Genomic DNA, 14,995 nt, shown 5'->3' with positions numbered 1-14,995 from the left:
CTGTCTCCTCCTGCTGAGATCAGCGTCATGGGCCGAGGCCGCTCCTCGCGCAGAAGCCACCCCCGCGCTCACGCTCCTAAGCTGAAGCGGGGCACTCCTGACTTCCTGTTGCTGAACTCCTGCTTCATTAACGACGATGCTGCCTTCTCCAATCCTGACCCTGCGATGTACGACTACGAACTGCGCACTCCGGATCAGTCTGCGTGGACTAAGGTCGGTGATTATATAACCCCACCTCAGCCCCGCGGTCCGGTCCCGGTTTGTGGCGAGCATCGGCGTAACAGTATGCTCGGCTAAAAACAGGACCGCGCCGTGGCGGGGGTTGGTAAATGTTTAACTTTACCTATGTCCCAGGCAGCGGACCAGTCCCTGTTTGAAAAACAGTATCTGTTTGAAAGACTGCCTCCACCTAATCTTGCCTGTATGTATGAAGGGTTAACCCCTGCAGAAAGACTAACTCGTAAAGAAATACTTACAAGGTCTCAGGAATGTAGAGAGGTGAAGAAGATGTTACAAGCCCAGTACTCCCAACTACTCCTTCTTATGTCTACTCCAGGTCTTGAACCTGCGGATTTTGGGGTACCGGCTCAGGCCATAGACACCACCCTTAAATTATTCCTGGAATTTGACAAGAACATAAGCGAGCGTGAACCTCTACTTGCTGCCCACGCGCAGACAATTCACAAACCCTTTTCTGTCAGTCCTGTTGCTAAACCTGTGGGGGTACCTCTCTCTCCTAAGAATGGTCAAACCATTTCTCTGTCGCTGCCCGCTAAGGAAGAAGCTGCCACGCTCCCTAATCCTGAGTTAACCTCCCTAAATTCTGTCCCTGAGGTTATTTCGGTCTTAACCCCTGCTAGTCAGGCTTATGCGTTCCCCACTGTAAATCCCTGCAGTACCCAGGTCAGTGTGTCTTCCCTAGCACCAGAGAATGAATCCTGTTTGCCCTCTTTTCCTAAATCAAAAATTCTAAGCTCTGTTTCCGAGGTTTTTTCTGTATTAACCCCTGCTAGTCTGCTCTGTGAGGTCCCTACTGCTAACCCTAGTATTCCGCAGTCTAATGATAGGTCCCTAGGGCAAGAGGCAGAACCCCCTATCACCCCACTCTCGGAGACTAGCTTCTATTTCTCTGATTCTCAGGTACAGAGTAATTTAACCCTTGGGGTTTTTCCTATGTTAACCCCTGCAGGTCAGCCCTGTGAACCTTCCTTGGTAGATCCCTTTAGTTCGTCAGTCAGGGACACCTCCTTAGCCTCAGAGGATCAACTCCTTTTGTCCTCTGACTCGGCTAAAATTCTCGGGGCTATGCCTCCTGAACTTTCGGCAATAATACTGGCTCCAGTAAAAAGTATTCTGGAGCCGTTTGTTTCTCTAAACTTGTTCGCAGAATCCCTACTTCTAGGTATTTCACTCACCCCGTCTGCCACTCAGAGAGCTGAGACCCCTGCTTCTGAGCATAGACCCCTTTTCGTGGAATCTGTTGTCGTTTCTGATGTCCCAGACACTCTTTCCCAAATACCCACTTCAGAGGCCAGCACAGTCGTGGTTGCCCCACTTGCACTGTCTGAGTTCTCCTTTTCTCAAATCCTAGGGTTTAAAGTGAACAGTACATATTATGCTCCTTTCCAAGTGACCCCTACTGAGATCAGCGTATCTGCTGTTGCTCCCTCAATACCATTAAAGTTAGGGCCCTTCTTTTTGAAGGATCAGGCTTTCAAGTTTGAGACTCCCTTTATCCCTGACTTTGTAAATCTGCAGTCCCTTCTCACGGTAGTTAAAAGTTCTCCAGCAGCCGCTGAGTTAAGCTTTGCCGCTGCCAAATCTTCTGTTATAGAAGCAACCTTGCCTAGCTTACTTCTGTCTGTTCTATCTGTGATGCCTATCACCTTTACTAAAATTTCTGTTTTGCAAGGTATTTCTCCTATTAAATCTGTGATACCTGCAATTCCTTTAATCAGTTCCAAAACCCCTGTCACTAAGTCTCCCATGGAGTCTGATGCCCTCACTAGGGATTCTCAGGGACCCAATTCTGTAACAAGCAAGATGTCCCTTGTGTCTGTTGGAGAGTTTACCCCAGTTTCTCTCACGGATCATGCCACAGCCTCCGGGATGATTAAAAATGACTTTAAGTCTGGGATGCCCATTCCTGTAATAATACTGTTTCACGCTGATTCGCCCACAGTATTCGGGGTATCCACTACTGACTGTATGTCTACTACCACGAACTCAGGGGTATCGCATTTGGAACTTTCCCTTTTTTCAGAAGATCCCGTCTTTAAAATGGACTTATTCTTCTCTGTGTCTTCCACAATACTTGGGGTACTTGCTATTGACTGTCCTGTCCCAAAACTAGGGTTACCTCTCAAAAAGGTGCCTGGAGCTACCGATGTTAAAAACCCTATGTTTAAAACAGTAACAATTTGCATTGCTTCTCCCACAGTATCATGTGAGACCTGGGTACCTGGGACCTCCACTCCGAAGCCAAGCTCTAGTTCTCTGTCTTATTTCTCTGTGTTGGAGGCACCCAGCTTTAACCCCAAGACTTTTTTCCCTAAGGTTGATGCACCGCTTAACCGCCTGCCTTGTTTTTTGGATAAAATCTGTTTTCTCACCTTTCAAACAGACTCCTTACTCGCAGGTCTCTGTGCGGTGCCCAAAGTGCCCTTTCTGTATGGCAATTGGCCTCTCCCTAAGACGAAGACACCCTTACTGGACCTCGTCGCTTTACCTGAAGTGTCCGTTCCTGTTCTCTATGGGTCCACTATGGGTATAGACATGCTTATTATGTCCTTCGCCAAGGCCACAATTTCGGATTTGATTCTCTCTAAAGATCACAAACCAAAGGAAGCGGATCCTTCTTCAACTGCCAGTACCATGAGTTGCATACACTGGCGACACACTTTATTCGAGCTTGGCTAGTCCCACGAATTCGGGTATACCCGGGTGTATTGAGGTTTGTGACTGTTTTCTGCCCGAGTGCATTGAGGTATTTTCTAGGCAGGGATTGAAGCATTTTATTCCCGCTGGCTGCAATACTGCACAGTATATATATATATATATACTGCATTACAATTCATGAATTTATGCCATCTGGTAGACACGCGAAGCATTGCAGCTTATTAAATCCTAATCATTATCATTTAACAGATCAGCCGCCCGTCAGCCAGGCATGAACCCAGGCTGGGAAGGCAAACGCAACGGGGCTTGTCAGAGGTGAGGAGCGGCGCGTTCCAGGTATCTGCCGGGTACATACTGGGTATTTGCTCGAATAAAGTGTGTCGGTGCAGTACACACTGCTACAGACTCTCGCAAATTGCTTGGGATAGCAACCCTGCTTGGTATCAAAAGTACCGCTGCAATAGTGTGTAGTGAACCCTCCCACCCCATTCCCTTGCTAACCACCACCCGGAATTCCTTGGAAGCTAAAGACTCTCGCAACTTCCTCCTTGCTGATTTCACCAAAGACATTGCCTTCTCTGAAGGTCCCTCTGCCATTTTTGTCCGACAATCTGTGTCCTGTGTCCCGTACTCTTGGACTATTACTATGCACCGGACACCTGGCTACTGTCCTTCCGATGTTCCCATTCCGGAGCCCTCAGGTCCCATTGTCCATGTACCAAGAACTGCAGTACCACCGCTGTCTTTCATGGCACTCTCCAATGTACATCTGGATTGTGGACCTAATTCTCGCCGGAACCACTTCAGGAACAACTCAATGTCTCCCAGACCTATGAATGGTCCTGTTCACCCAGGCTTCTCACCCAGTGGTGGGGGTACTGTAAGGAATCCCAACAAACTATGGGCTTTCAACGCCACCTCTCGCCTAAGGAGGTTTAGGAACAATTCCATGTCCCCCAAATCTGTGATGGATCTTGTTCGTCCGGAGGCCTCACCTGAAGGGGGGGGGGGTACTGTAAGGAATCCACTACTGGCTTTGACTATTGCCTTGCAGACCTGTGCAGTTGCAAGCTTCCTCTGGCAATCTATGGCACAGGTGCTGCCTCTCATTGCAGCTTCTGACCTGTACTACTTCATTGGAGGAATTCTCACACACCCTCCTCCTGTGATTGGATCTCCGCCCTTTATATTCTAGGCGTTGGCTCTGAACCAGCGCCGAGCATAACTATTCCTACCTCTATGTTACTGTCTCTGCCACAAACCACCCCAAGCCTCTCTCCTAGCGTTCTTACCTTCCAAGTTCCTGAGTATCCAGAGGCCTGGTCCTGGACGTCTGTGCTGAAGCGTTGTTGCCAGCACTGGTAACTGCTGCATTCCCTCCTAGCAGTGGCTACCCTTCCTGTCCTGCGGCCTGCTGCTATTCTCCTGCAGTGGCCTACCCGGGACGTCTGTGCTGAAGCGTTGATGCCAGCGCTGGTAACTGCTGCATTCCCTCCTAGCAGTGGCTACCCTTCCTTTCCTGCGGCCTGCTGCTATCTCCTTGCAGTGGCCTATCCTGGACGTCTGTGCTGAAGCGTTGATGCCAGCACTGGCCTGCTGCTATCTCCTTGCAGTGGCCTACCCGGGACGTCTGTGCTGAAGCGTTGATGCCAGCACTGGTATCTGCTGCATTACCTCCTAGCAGTGGCTACCCTTCCTTTCCTGCAGCCTGCTGCGATCCTCTTGCAGTGGCCTGCCTTGGACTTCTGCGCTGAAGCGTTGGTTCTTCCCGACGCTGCCCTGCGGTGAACTTCGGCCAGCCTGCTGTCTCCTCCTGCTGAGATCGGCGTCATGGGCCGAGGCCGCTCCTCGCGCAGAAGCCACCCCCGCGCTCACGCTCTTAAGCTGAAGCGGGGCACTCCTGACTTCCTGTTGCTGAACTCCTGCTTCATTAACGACGATGCTGCCTTCTCCAATCCTGACCCTGCGATGTACGACTACGAACTGCGCACTCCGGATCAGTCTGCGTGGACTAAGTTCGGTGATTATATAACCCCACCTCAGCCCCGCGGTCTGGTCCCGGTTTGTGGCGAGCATCGGCGTAACAGGATACACATGAGATACAGTAGGCGCAGAGAGAGATACACACAGACAGATAGAAGGAGGGAGACAAGGACTTATTGTACCTAGAAAGGAACAGCTGCAACATCTGAGGATGAGAGTTAAGCATCCCAGGGTATTTAGATGTAGTACTCTTGTTTTTATTACATTTTTTAGCCTCTGGGTCTTTTCAATCTCTGCTAGAAGTTGTAGTCGGGATATTGCAGCCTGCATCTTTGCCAAGTGCCCTAGCCCTGAAAAGACACATTAGCCATTACATAGCTTTTTCTAATTGGAAGAAATTATGGCTGGACTAAAAAAAAAGATTTTATAACATCACTGAGCTATCGAATGTGATGGGTTCAATTGATTGCACACATGTAGCAGTAGTGCCACATCAAGAAAGGGAGGGGCAATTTTGTAACATAAAACGTCTCCATTTCCTGAATGTAGAAGTGGCATGTGAAGCGTACAAGAGAATTTTGAATGTGGTAATTAGGTTCCCTGGGTCTTGCCATGACTTCCATATCTGGTGCCAGTCTTTGACGATTTTGAGGTTAGTAGATTAAGAGGTGGAAGGCTGGTGAGTGGACTAGATAAATGTCGGTCAGCATTGATATAATGAAAGTCAAGATTACTAAATTGTCACATTTATTGTATTTAGGGGATGTAAAATATGGAAGCTGGCCTTGCTCCTCACTCCAGTGAACAACCCAAGCACTTCCGTAGAGCTGTAATCAGGCATCCACATGTTCTGTTATAGAGCATTTGTACTATTAAAAAGTTGATTCAGGTGTTTGGATAACCTGAATAAGTGACTGAGATAGTAATTGCTTGCTGTATGCTGCATAATATTGCAATGAGACATAGCATACCAGGTGACAATGGGGATGACCTTCACGCAGGATCCCCAAAAATCCATCTGCTGGGTTCATATTTTAGCAATAAAATAAATTATTTAAACACCATTGTGGTGGAAACAAACACCATATTGTAATTTATAATACGGTGAAGAAATATTTAATCAGAAATATAATTTGGGGAAAATAAAATGGATGGGGAAAGCACTGAATGTATGGCCAGCACAAGATAGACACACAAAAAAATAGAGGAATAAAGGCATAGTCTCCCAAATGAGATACAAAGTGGAGCTCTACTTACAAATTTCTTAGTGTAGTATCTTTCATTTATATAAAGAGCAGTGAAGAATGCAACATTTCAGGTCCCATACGGATTCTCATGATAGTCCCTATGGAACCTGAAATGTTGGGAGACTCTGCCTATATTGCTCTTTTTTTTTTAAATAAACAAGCAGGGGGAATTGCACCTTTAATGTAGTCTGTTTCGTACATATTTAGCCCTCTTTCCCCCTGACTTAAGAGACTGGGTACTGCTGTTACCTGTTGGTTCCACCTCTGGGAGCCTGGGGGGTTATATTGATCGCCTCGGTGCAGCGCCTCCACCTGCGAGGGATCACAGCGTAGTGGGAGGAGCCCCTCACAGAAACCAATAGTAATACACACACTCCTGTATATGATAACCACCTTTACTATACACCATAAACTGTACCCTGTGCCACACAGTATAACAACCCAACTCAGTAACACCAATGAGTGTCCTCAAAGTACCTTAGGTGCTAGGCACCAATACCCTGATGTCCTTTTCCCCAATGTCCGGGCCCACCCAAAAGTGTAGGGAGTAGCGCTACCCCGTGAGTTGTTGGTGCACTTTGTTGAGGTACCTGCTGAGTACTCAAATACTCAATGTGGCTGACTTAACAATGAGGATCCACTGATCCAGCGACGTCGTCGTCCGCGATGGCGATCTGCCTTCACGTGGGCTGAATTCCCGTCGGATAGTATCACCATATACAGTCTCTTTTGCTGAGGGTGGTCTGGTCACCGACCACAGGGCTGCAAATCACCGTGTGGCATCTTCACTGTGTCCACAACACTAGACAGTAAAATGGGGAAGCATCCCTATCTAGGGGCCTTCCCTGAAGCAACCACAAACTCCTTTGGGTGGCGCCTATTTGGGACATAAGGGGGTTCTCTGGCCTAGTCTGAGGGGGACACGGCTACACATATATACCCCAGTGTTCTACTTCCTCGATAAACATAACTTTTGGAGTTCAGAAACCTAGAATCATTTTATTTCAATTCCCCTGCATTTCGCAGTGATTCGTGACTTTCGATCCATGATGTAAAGACGCAAGACTCTGTCCCAGCACAGCAGTAACCGGTCCCGGAGAGAAGGGGTTAATAACAACGTAACCAAGGATTTGCCCTAAACCTCGGAATTTGTTAGCCCTGGTGACTCTGGAACGAATTCTAAAGAACTTTAACGAAATTCCTTGAGGTGGCTGAGATATTAGATCGGCAACTTGCGCTCTGGCCACAGGACCTTTAACTCAAGACTGCATTTCTTGCGCTTGCAAGCAAAGGACAATTTATTTTGTTTCCTTATCCCAGTAAGTGTTGTTTTAAGTGTATTCTGCAGATGTCGTGTGTATGTCTTACAAGGAAATAAATCACAATTTATTTTCCAACTTGTTCTGTTCAATCGAGTACCCAGAAATATAAATGTGTTGGTAAAGTTGATGTCCATCGTGACAGGCTTTTAAATAACTGGTCGGAGTAGAGAGCAGCAGAGGAGGGAGCGCAATGTAGTCGGTGGTGGCAGAAGATAAGGAGGAGGACAGCAGATGAGAGAGAGAGAGAGAACAACAACATACCTTGAAGATATGCTGATAGCATATGCAAAGTATATTTTAGTTTCTCTCATTAGCATATCTCCCAGGTATCTCAGGTTTACTCTTTTTTTGACCACATGTGTCTCTCCACATGTTGTTTTGAAGGGAGGTTTCAGGGCTATTTTGGACTACACAAAAAAAAACTGTATTCCTGTGTTTAAACCTATTTAAGTGAATCTTTGAAAAAATTAAAAAGTACAGAAAAATCTAAAATTACCAATTTCCACATACTCTAAAAAGTGTGTGTGTGTGTGTGTGTGTGTGTGTGTGTGTGTGTGGTGGGGGTGGGGAATGAAATAGTGAAAGAAAAATGTCAGGAAAGAATGAAGAGAGAAACAATGCTCAATCTGGAGTGAAAAAGCATAGTGGTCTCCTTCTGCTTGTTGCAAGGGGTTCTTCGTGCTGCAAGTAATATTACCGGGGACCAGACTACCAGACTGCACTGTCATAGGGTCAGCCACACTATATTCTAACACAGACACAACATAAACAACTTCCATATTTGCACAGAAGCAGCTTTTAATGATAAATCCCCACATCTCTTAACACAATAGTGTGAAATTAATTGCGGGTATTATTCATCTTTATTATACCATATGAAATTCTAATCATCGTAAATTATCCATTGTGGCCTTCGATTTTATTTCATCTGTAAAATACTTTGTGAGAGCTTAATCATTTCCTTCCTGAAGTTGTGTTGGGTGCACAGTGATGTTTAACAGATACTGTAACTCCAGTCTTTCATCTTCACCTACAAATATATACTATTTATTGCCCACTTTACTGTTTGGTAAAAAAAAAAAAAACTGCTCCTTCTGAATCAAAGAGTTAAAATGCAGTCACACTTTAGTATATATTCTGGAGTTGCAATAAGGTTAAAGTACTCAACAAACCATTCTCTACAATGTTTAACGCTTGTGTTATAATTTAAGACATGCAGCATAATTTATTCCTCATTTTCATGAGATTTAGGTCCAAAACAGCCGAATGACAATGCTGTAAAGAAGAGATGTGCAAACTTGTCCAAATTGGCTTCCCCTTTGTTTCGCTTGAACCTTCAGAAAAGTTAGAAAATTCACCAACCATCCTCTGTTGCCCACTATGCCTATGCTGCATCTTCCTTTTCATCTCTTTAGACTGTAAATCACACTAAATTACAGTAGTGTATCAATAAGTATTCATTTATTCATTTTCCTTGCTATATTATTTGTTACATCAATGTATCTTGTCTCGCATTACGGAAACTGTTGATGACTTATAACTAAATAAGCAATTCACCTATAGTCTTCCTTCTATTCTATTTCATTTCTGTTACTTCATTTAGATGTTTTTCTGTTTATTTTGAATCGGACATCAAGCCAGGAAACACAAAGAATAGGCACAGTGTGTTAGCAGAATAAGTTCAATAATGGAAGCTAAATTTAATAAGGAAAGGATATGTTCTCCAGTAGGACAGAGGTAAACAAACAAACAAAAAATTGCAAACGCTGTGAGAAATGCAAGAAAGGATATGAGTTATTCCACTTCAATGTCTTACTTTAAGATCAAAAGCAGTCAATAAACAACATGTCATCCATATATTACATTTTGGGGTATTTTATCCTTTTACATTTCAATGTCGAATGTAAATGCGTGGTGCTAAAGACCGATAACAGAAAATATAATTGAATGAATACAGAATACTTGTAGAAGGATCCCCAGGATAAATACTTGATTGAAGACAACAGGTATTGGGTGTAGACTCCTGGATAGTGAACTCACCACATAGTGAGAAATTTACACACATTAACACCAGGAGTCATAAGCATATAACTCACCCTAGATGATACCAAAATCTCATTAAAGATCATAGCCAGGAAAATATGTAGCAAGCATGTGACTCACTTTTGACCAAAATCTCATTACAACCATTACAAGTCTGGTTACAACCGGACTTCTTCAGGGGTGTAAGACCCCAGGGAAGTCCAGTTGTACCCAGATGAAACGTGTAGGGTTTTCGTTATACCCCGTGGACTATTACCACTCTTAAATCCTATGAAGTCAGTGTTGATAATTGCCTGCTGATACCTTGTGAGGCTAAGGTGTCCTCCGTTTGCCTGCCCGTATACTCGCCGCCGCTGCCGAGTCCAAGGAGATTCAGCTACAACTATAGCAGCAGACACTGATTGGCGTAGAGGGCTAGTGACGTCAGACGCCATTCCCATCTCGGAAGTGAGATGGGAGCTTTGGAGGACACGCCGCCTTGCCTACCATACAGCACAACGGCAAACAATACTACCGGACCCAGAGTGGTCAATCTGTCTGTTTTAATTCGTGAGCATGTGAATGTAATGAGCTCTTTGCTCTAGAATTGTTTTTGTAATAAATTGTGTTGCACTATATTTTGCTTTTCTCTTTTACATACTGGGAATTGAGAACATCATCAGCATCTAACCAGATTCCTACCTGATTGATCATTAACCATATTTGGGAGGATTTCTTGCACTTTGTGTGTTTTCTTTGACGTTGTCTTGAGGGATTATGAAATTCCTCTCGCCAGCAGCATCTCATCTTGGTGATACTGTATTAATTTATATATATTTTTCACATTTTTCACGTTGTCACTTTTGCGCTTAAACTTCCTGTATCAGATTTATTGGACACAAAGAAAAAGTAAAACTGCCCAATTGTAGGCACGCTTTTTGATACATCTCATGATACTTTTGCACTGACAGTCACCTCCCCTAACCCCTCCTGTAACTATTTTCCAAAATGCTCTCTGGCACAAGTGGACCAAAGTTGCCGCAAAGTTGGAGCAATGTAATTTAACACATTGACACTAAGTGATGACACAATTGGCTCCTGTTTTTGGAGCAATGCTCCAGTATGCCATACTTGATATATAGCACCCATGATCTTGCACAATCTATGTACCAATGCAAAAGGAAAGTCTGCGTTGATACACTGTAATTTTTTTAATTTAATATCTGCTTATTGCTGCATCTAATATACAAAGTTTGTTAAGCAGGTCTCTTAAATGAGATGAAGATCCACTGCACTGCAAAGTACAGATATTTTGGTTTCTTAAAAACACATTTTAATCTTTGGCTAGGACTGATTTATGCCACCTCTGATCTTTTTAGAAGTAACAGAAGGGAAAAATTACTCAGAATTCAGTGCATTATATTATGTGAACCTCGAAACTCCTCCCTCCTCCTTTGTACAGACTACAAGTTGCAAGTTAAAGAACATGGGGCAATAAGAATAAGGGGAATGAGACACATTGGCGATAACAACATCAACTGAAAGCTAATACTGCCTTAATACATTCCAAGAAAAGCATAATTTAACTTTTTTGCAAGTTGTAAGGCAAAGTTTGAAAGCACTATTTGCAGAGTTATTAAGATGACTCGCTTTGATTTTTCTTAAAGAGAATATTTACTGTATGATATTTCTGCTGCAGCAGCTGCCTCGCACATACAGTAGGAGGAACCTTTCCCTAATGTTTTGGTGTGGCTCATTAAGATTACAAATTCATTGTTTATTACTGCTGCCTTGATCACATACATTTGGAAAGTAAGTAAGCATTGTAACATAATTATATTTCCAAAGTTACTGATGTTAGAAAAGGAATAGCATGATTTGGCTTGCTGATTGTACTGTAAGTCGTCCATTGCTGTTTCAGTCTTAGAAAAACGATATATGGATTTGCATAAGAGATACAGTACCTAACCACTGATCACCTCTACGCTATTGGAGAAACTGTGGGTTGATGGGGACTATGGCCCACATTTAGTTGTGTTGCCCAAAAGTTAAGACATTTTGGCATGATATTAAATAAATCAATCATACATAAATGTAGCCATGTTTAAAATGGTATACAGTTCTCTCTCATGCTGGCAGTAAGTCTGGTAAATATGCAGGATTGCCAGCATCAAACATGGAGGTTTGCCCTCACACCCTGGTGAGGTGTCATATGTACATCAGGGGAGTGGTAACAGACCATGTGTCCATTGTTAGTGACACAGGAGGTGGAGCTATTCCCTTGTTATATAAGACACAGCACTGCCCAAAACTAGTTGTTCAAGGTTAATCTGTATGGTTCAAGTTCAAGAGAGTGGTTCTATAGTGAGCAGTAAAGCTGACAGGCCCAGAGAAGGCCTACACTGTGTCCAGGGACCTGGCACAGGTGGTGATCTCCCTGAGGGGAGAGTTGATCCAACTCCATTGGGAGGACAGATTCTTCTGAAGGAGAGTGCTGTAAAACAATGAGCGGCTGAGCTGTTTGCTGCGAGGGGCAGTTGCCTGAACCATCAATAAAGATGCCCCTATTCACCAACACCCTCATGTGTGAGCCTGGAATTACTCAGCAGAGGAAGGCACCACGGAGGAGGTCCTCATCAGAACCATTCCCCTGCGGACGCAGGAATCCTGATGAGGTGGAGGCGCTGCACCAACAGTAGGTAGGACTCAAGCACACTACCTCAGCTACCTGTCTGGCTGACATTCCCCATAACACCATCATGCGGGAGACTCAGGAGTCCTGTAGCTAACAGGTGCACCACCAGAAACTACCATGTGATGGTGACCGGGTAGACCACAGGGGCCAATCTGAGATTGGGTGGGTCAGGAGGGGTCCAGAAACACAGTTACATTTGGAGGCGAGCTGCTGAGATCTGTGTCAACAGGACAGGCTTTTGCTAGGCACACTAGGAAACAGGGAGTGTGTATGCTGCCAGTCAGTCTGTGTTTGGGACGGAACCTAGGGGTAGTCAGGGGGCCTGATGGATTTGTCAGCTCGCAGGGATGACCTAGGATCCTGGAAGGAGTTAGTGGGTCTGGAGACAGGCCTTTAGCTGTTCTAGTCACCTAGAGGCAGCTAGTTGGTAGGATGCCAGAAGGGATAGCCTGTTAACAAGGGTCAGGAATCCTGGAGAGGGTCTGCGCTAGGCTGACCAACTGTAGGTAGACGCCCCAGTACTGCATGGAGAAGCCAGAGTACTCTAGCCCATTCCAGACCACTTACCGCAGTCAGCACAGACTGGATAGAGGAGAGACACAGCATACACAGAGAGAGTGAGCCTAGCCTAAGGTAGTGCAACACGAGTCAGACCTAAATTTGGTACACAGGTGGTGCATTGGGCATTCTTTATTGCATCGGTATGGTAGCTGCCCCGCAGAGAGGAGCTCCATGTGTGATAAAAGAAACATTTACAGTGAAAAGATGGCGACCGCAAGAATGGAGGATCCGCACGGCGCGGAAAGTCTAAGATGGCGGACGGAGGCAGATGGAGGGAGCGCATGTGGTGTGCGTTCCACTGAAGAGCAAGTGGCAGAAGGGACTTTTGCAAGCATGCTGTGGAGTGGCGCCAAGGCTGTGGCCGCGCCGTTTTGGTCCTGCTTGGGACCGCGGGGTGCTACCCCGAAGGACAGTATTGAGGACATTGTGCTTATGGGCGGTGGAAATGAAGAATCTGCTTGCCATACGGCGAGTGCTATACAAAAAGCTACCTCAGTTGCTATTGTGAGTGGCCGGGCAAACCAAGATGGCGGTTCCCGCTTCCCTGGGAGACCGCGTGGGCCGAGTGCAGAAAATGCTGCAAATGCTAAAATTGCAGAAAGTTGGCCGGGATTGGCGCCAAAAGGAGAACCCCACCCTACTGGGAGGTATGGTGCGAAAGCTGTGGCCGCGCCCTCATGTTCAGTGACAGGCTCAGCCCCAGTGCTGGGTCACCCTGTAAACTTGTGGGACCCTCCCCTAATCTCAACCAGGGGGAGTGGTTTCCAATTGTGCCCAATGAGAGTGGAGCTAGCTAAGGGAGGAGTTACCAAACCGCCCCCTGCCCTTCAGTTGCGAGAAGCTGGTGAGCAGGCAATACCACTATAGAAAGTGTCCCCTGTAATCAGCGCTGCCAGCGGAAAGGAGAAAGAGAATTTTGCAAACCAAGCTGTTGCAAGGAGTTGGTTGGGATTGGCGCCAAATAAGGAATCCCACCCTGCTGGGGGATATGGTGCGAAAGCTGTGGCCACGCCCTCCTGGACTGTGACAGGCTCAGAACCAATTATAGGCCATAACGTGAATTTGTGGGACCCTCCTCTGATATTCACCAGGGGGAGGGGTCTCTATCTCTGCCAAGTGAGACCCGAGTTGTCTGAGGGAGGAGCTGGATGTGAGCTTCCTGTCCCTCAGTTGCGAGGAGCTGGTGAACAGGAGAGACCACTGTGCAAAGTGTCTCCTGTAACCACCACTACAAAGAGCGAGATGGACATTGGGGTATATCCCTATTCATTGCCAGGAGGCTTCCTGGTAGTCAAGGCTGGGGACAAAGAGACATTGCGGTGCCTGTGCATGCAGTGCAGGTTACCCGGCAGAGAAGCTAGCACAACGGCTAGGTGCCCCCAATGTGGCATCCACTATCTATGGGCCGTGCAGCCCTTCGTACCAGGGCAGACCGTGGAGGCGGGAGCGGACACAGCTAAACTGACAGCTGAAGCCTCGCTCTCGGTCAAAGCAGGACCAGTTGATCCCGGAGAATGGGGATCGCTCCTGATGATTAAGATGAAGCCGGAAGAGAAAAGGGCCTATCAGCAAAGGGAGAACCGAGAACCTCACCATCGGTCCCCGACGGGAGTACCCCTCCCTGGGTCGGAGTTCGGCTCCTCGAACGAGGAACAAGCGACCCCGACGCTGGTGGTGATGTGCCTATTGGTGGACCACTACAGCGATGCTGTGGAGGAAACAGCACTTACCTGTGTCGCTGCGGAGCGGAGTTTCAAGTCGTCCGTGCAGAGGCAACCGGAGAGGTGGAGTCCCACGGCCGTGGTGGTGGTGACTGGAGGTGCAGCCAGAGGAGAGGTACCCATCTCGAGCCGACGGAGCGGTGAGTTACATCCCTACCCTCCACAGGCGCCGGTAGTGGCAACGGCGGAGTCAGGCCTAGCCCAGGCCCGAGCGGAGCGGAGAGCAGGACCATCACTTCCGGCGGCAGACATTGTTCTGGAGGAAGAGGTTCCGGTGGGGAGCCCAACCCAAGATGGCAGCGGTGAGTCCCGCGAGATTGATGACATCACATCCGGCGGACACAGCGGAGCCAGGTGGAAGATGGCCGTGTCCTCGCGCCCAACCAGCTGTACCAGATCGCCTAGGTCCGGGAAGAGCTGGCAGGCCCTGCGGAAACCTGGGAGCAGTGAGACGGGAGAACCGGAAGGCCAGTCCAATGGCACCGGGCAAGGTAGCGAAGAGTTGCGGGTCGTAGCCCCACGGATGCTGGCAGTATTCCCCTATGC

General features: G+C 46.7%; 1 protein-coding gene across 1 annotated transcript in view; it reads right to left on the bottom strand.

Annotated features, from left to right (window-relative positions):
- The window catches only part of LOC142492358 (uncharacterized), a 116,626-nt gene extending 102,054 nt beyond the window's left edge, over positions 1-14,572 (bottom strand). The window contains exons 1-2 of the mRNA XM_075595005.1: positions 14,459-14,572; positions 14,195-14,255 (exon numbers count right to left, since the gene is read on the bottom strand). Of these exons, the coding sequence (XP_075451120.1) occupies positions 14,195-14,255; positions 14,459-14,572 (175 nt within the window). The remainder of the gene's footprint in view (positions 1-14,194; positions 14,256-14,458) is intronic.
- Positions 14,573-14,995: the final 423 nt, after the last annotated feature.

The sequence above is a fragment of the Ascaphus truei genome, chromosome 4, assembly GCF_040206685.1.
Source record: "Ascaphus truei isolate aAscTru1 chromosome 4, aAscTru1.hap1, whole genome shotgun sequence".
Taxonomy (NCBI): Eukaryota; Metazoa; Chordata; class Amphibia; order Anura; family Ascaphidae; genus Ascaphus; species Ascaphus truei.
The sequence above is the reverse complement of the archived record's forward strand: the minus strand, read 5'-3'. Positions and strand labels throughout refer to the sequence as shown.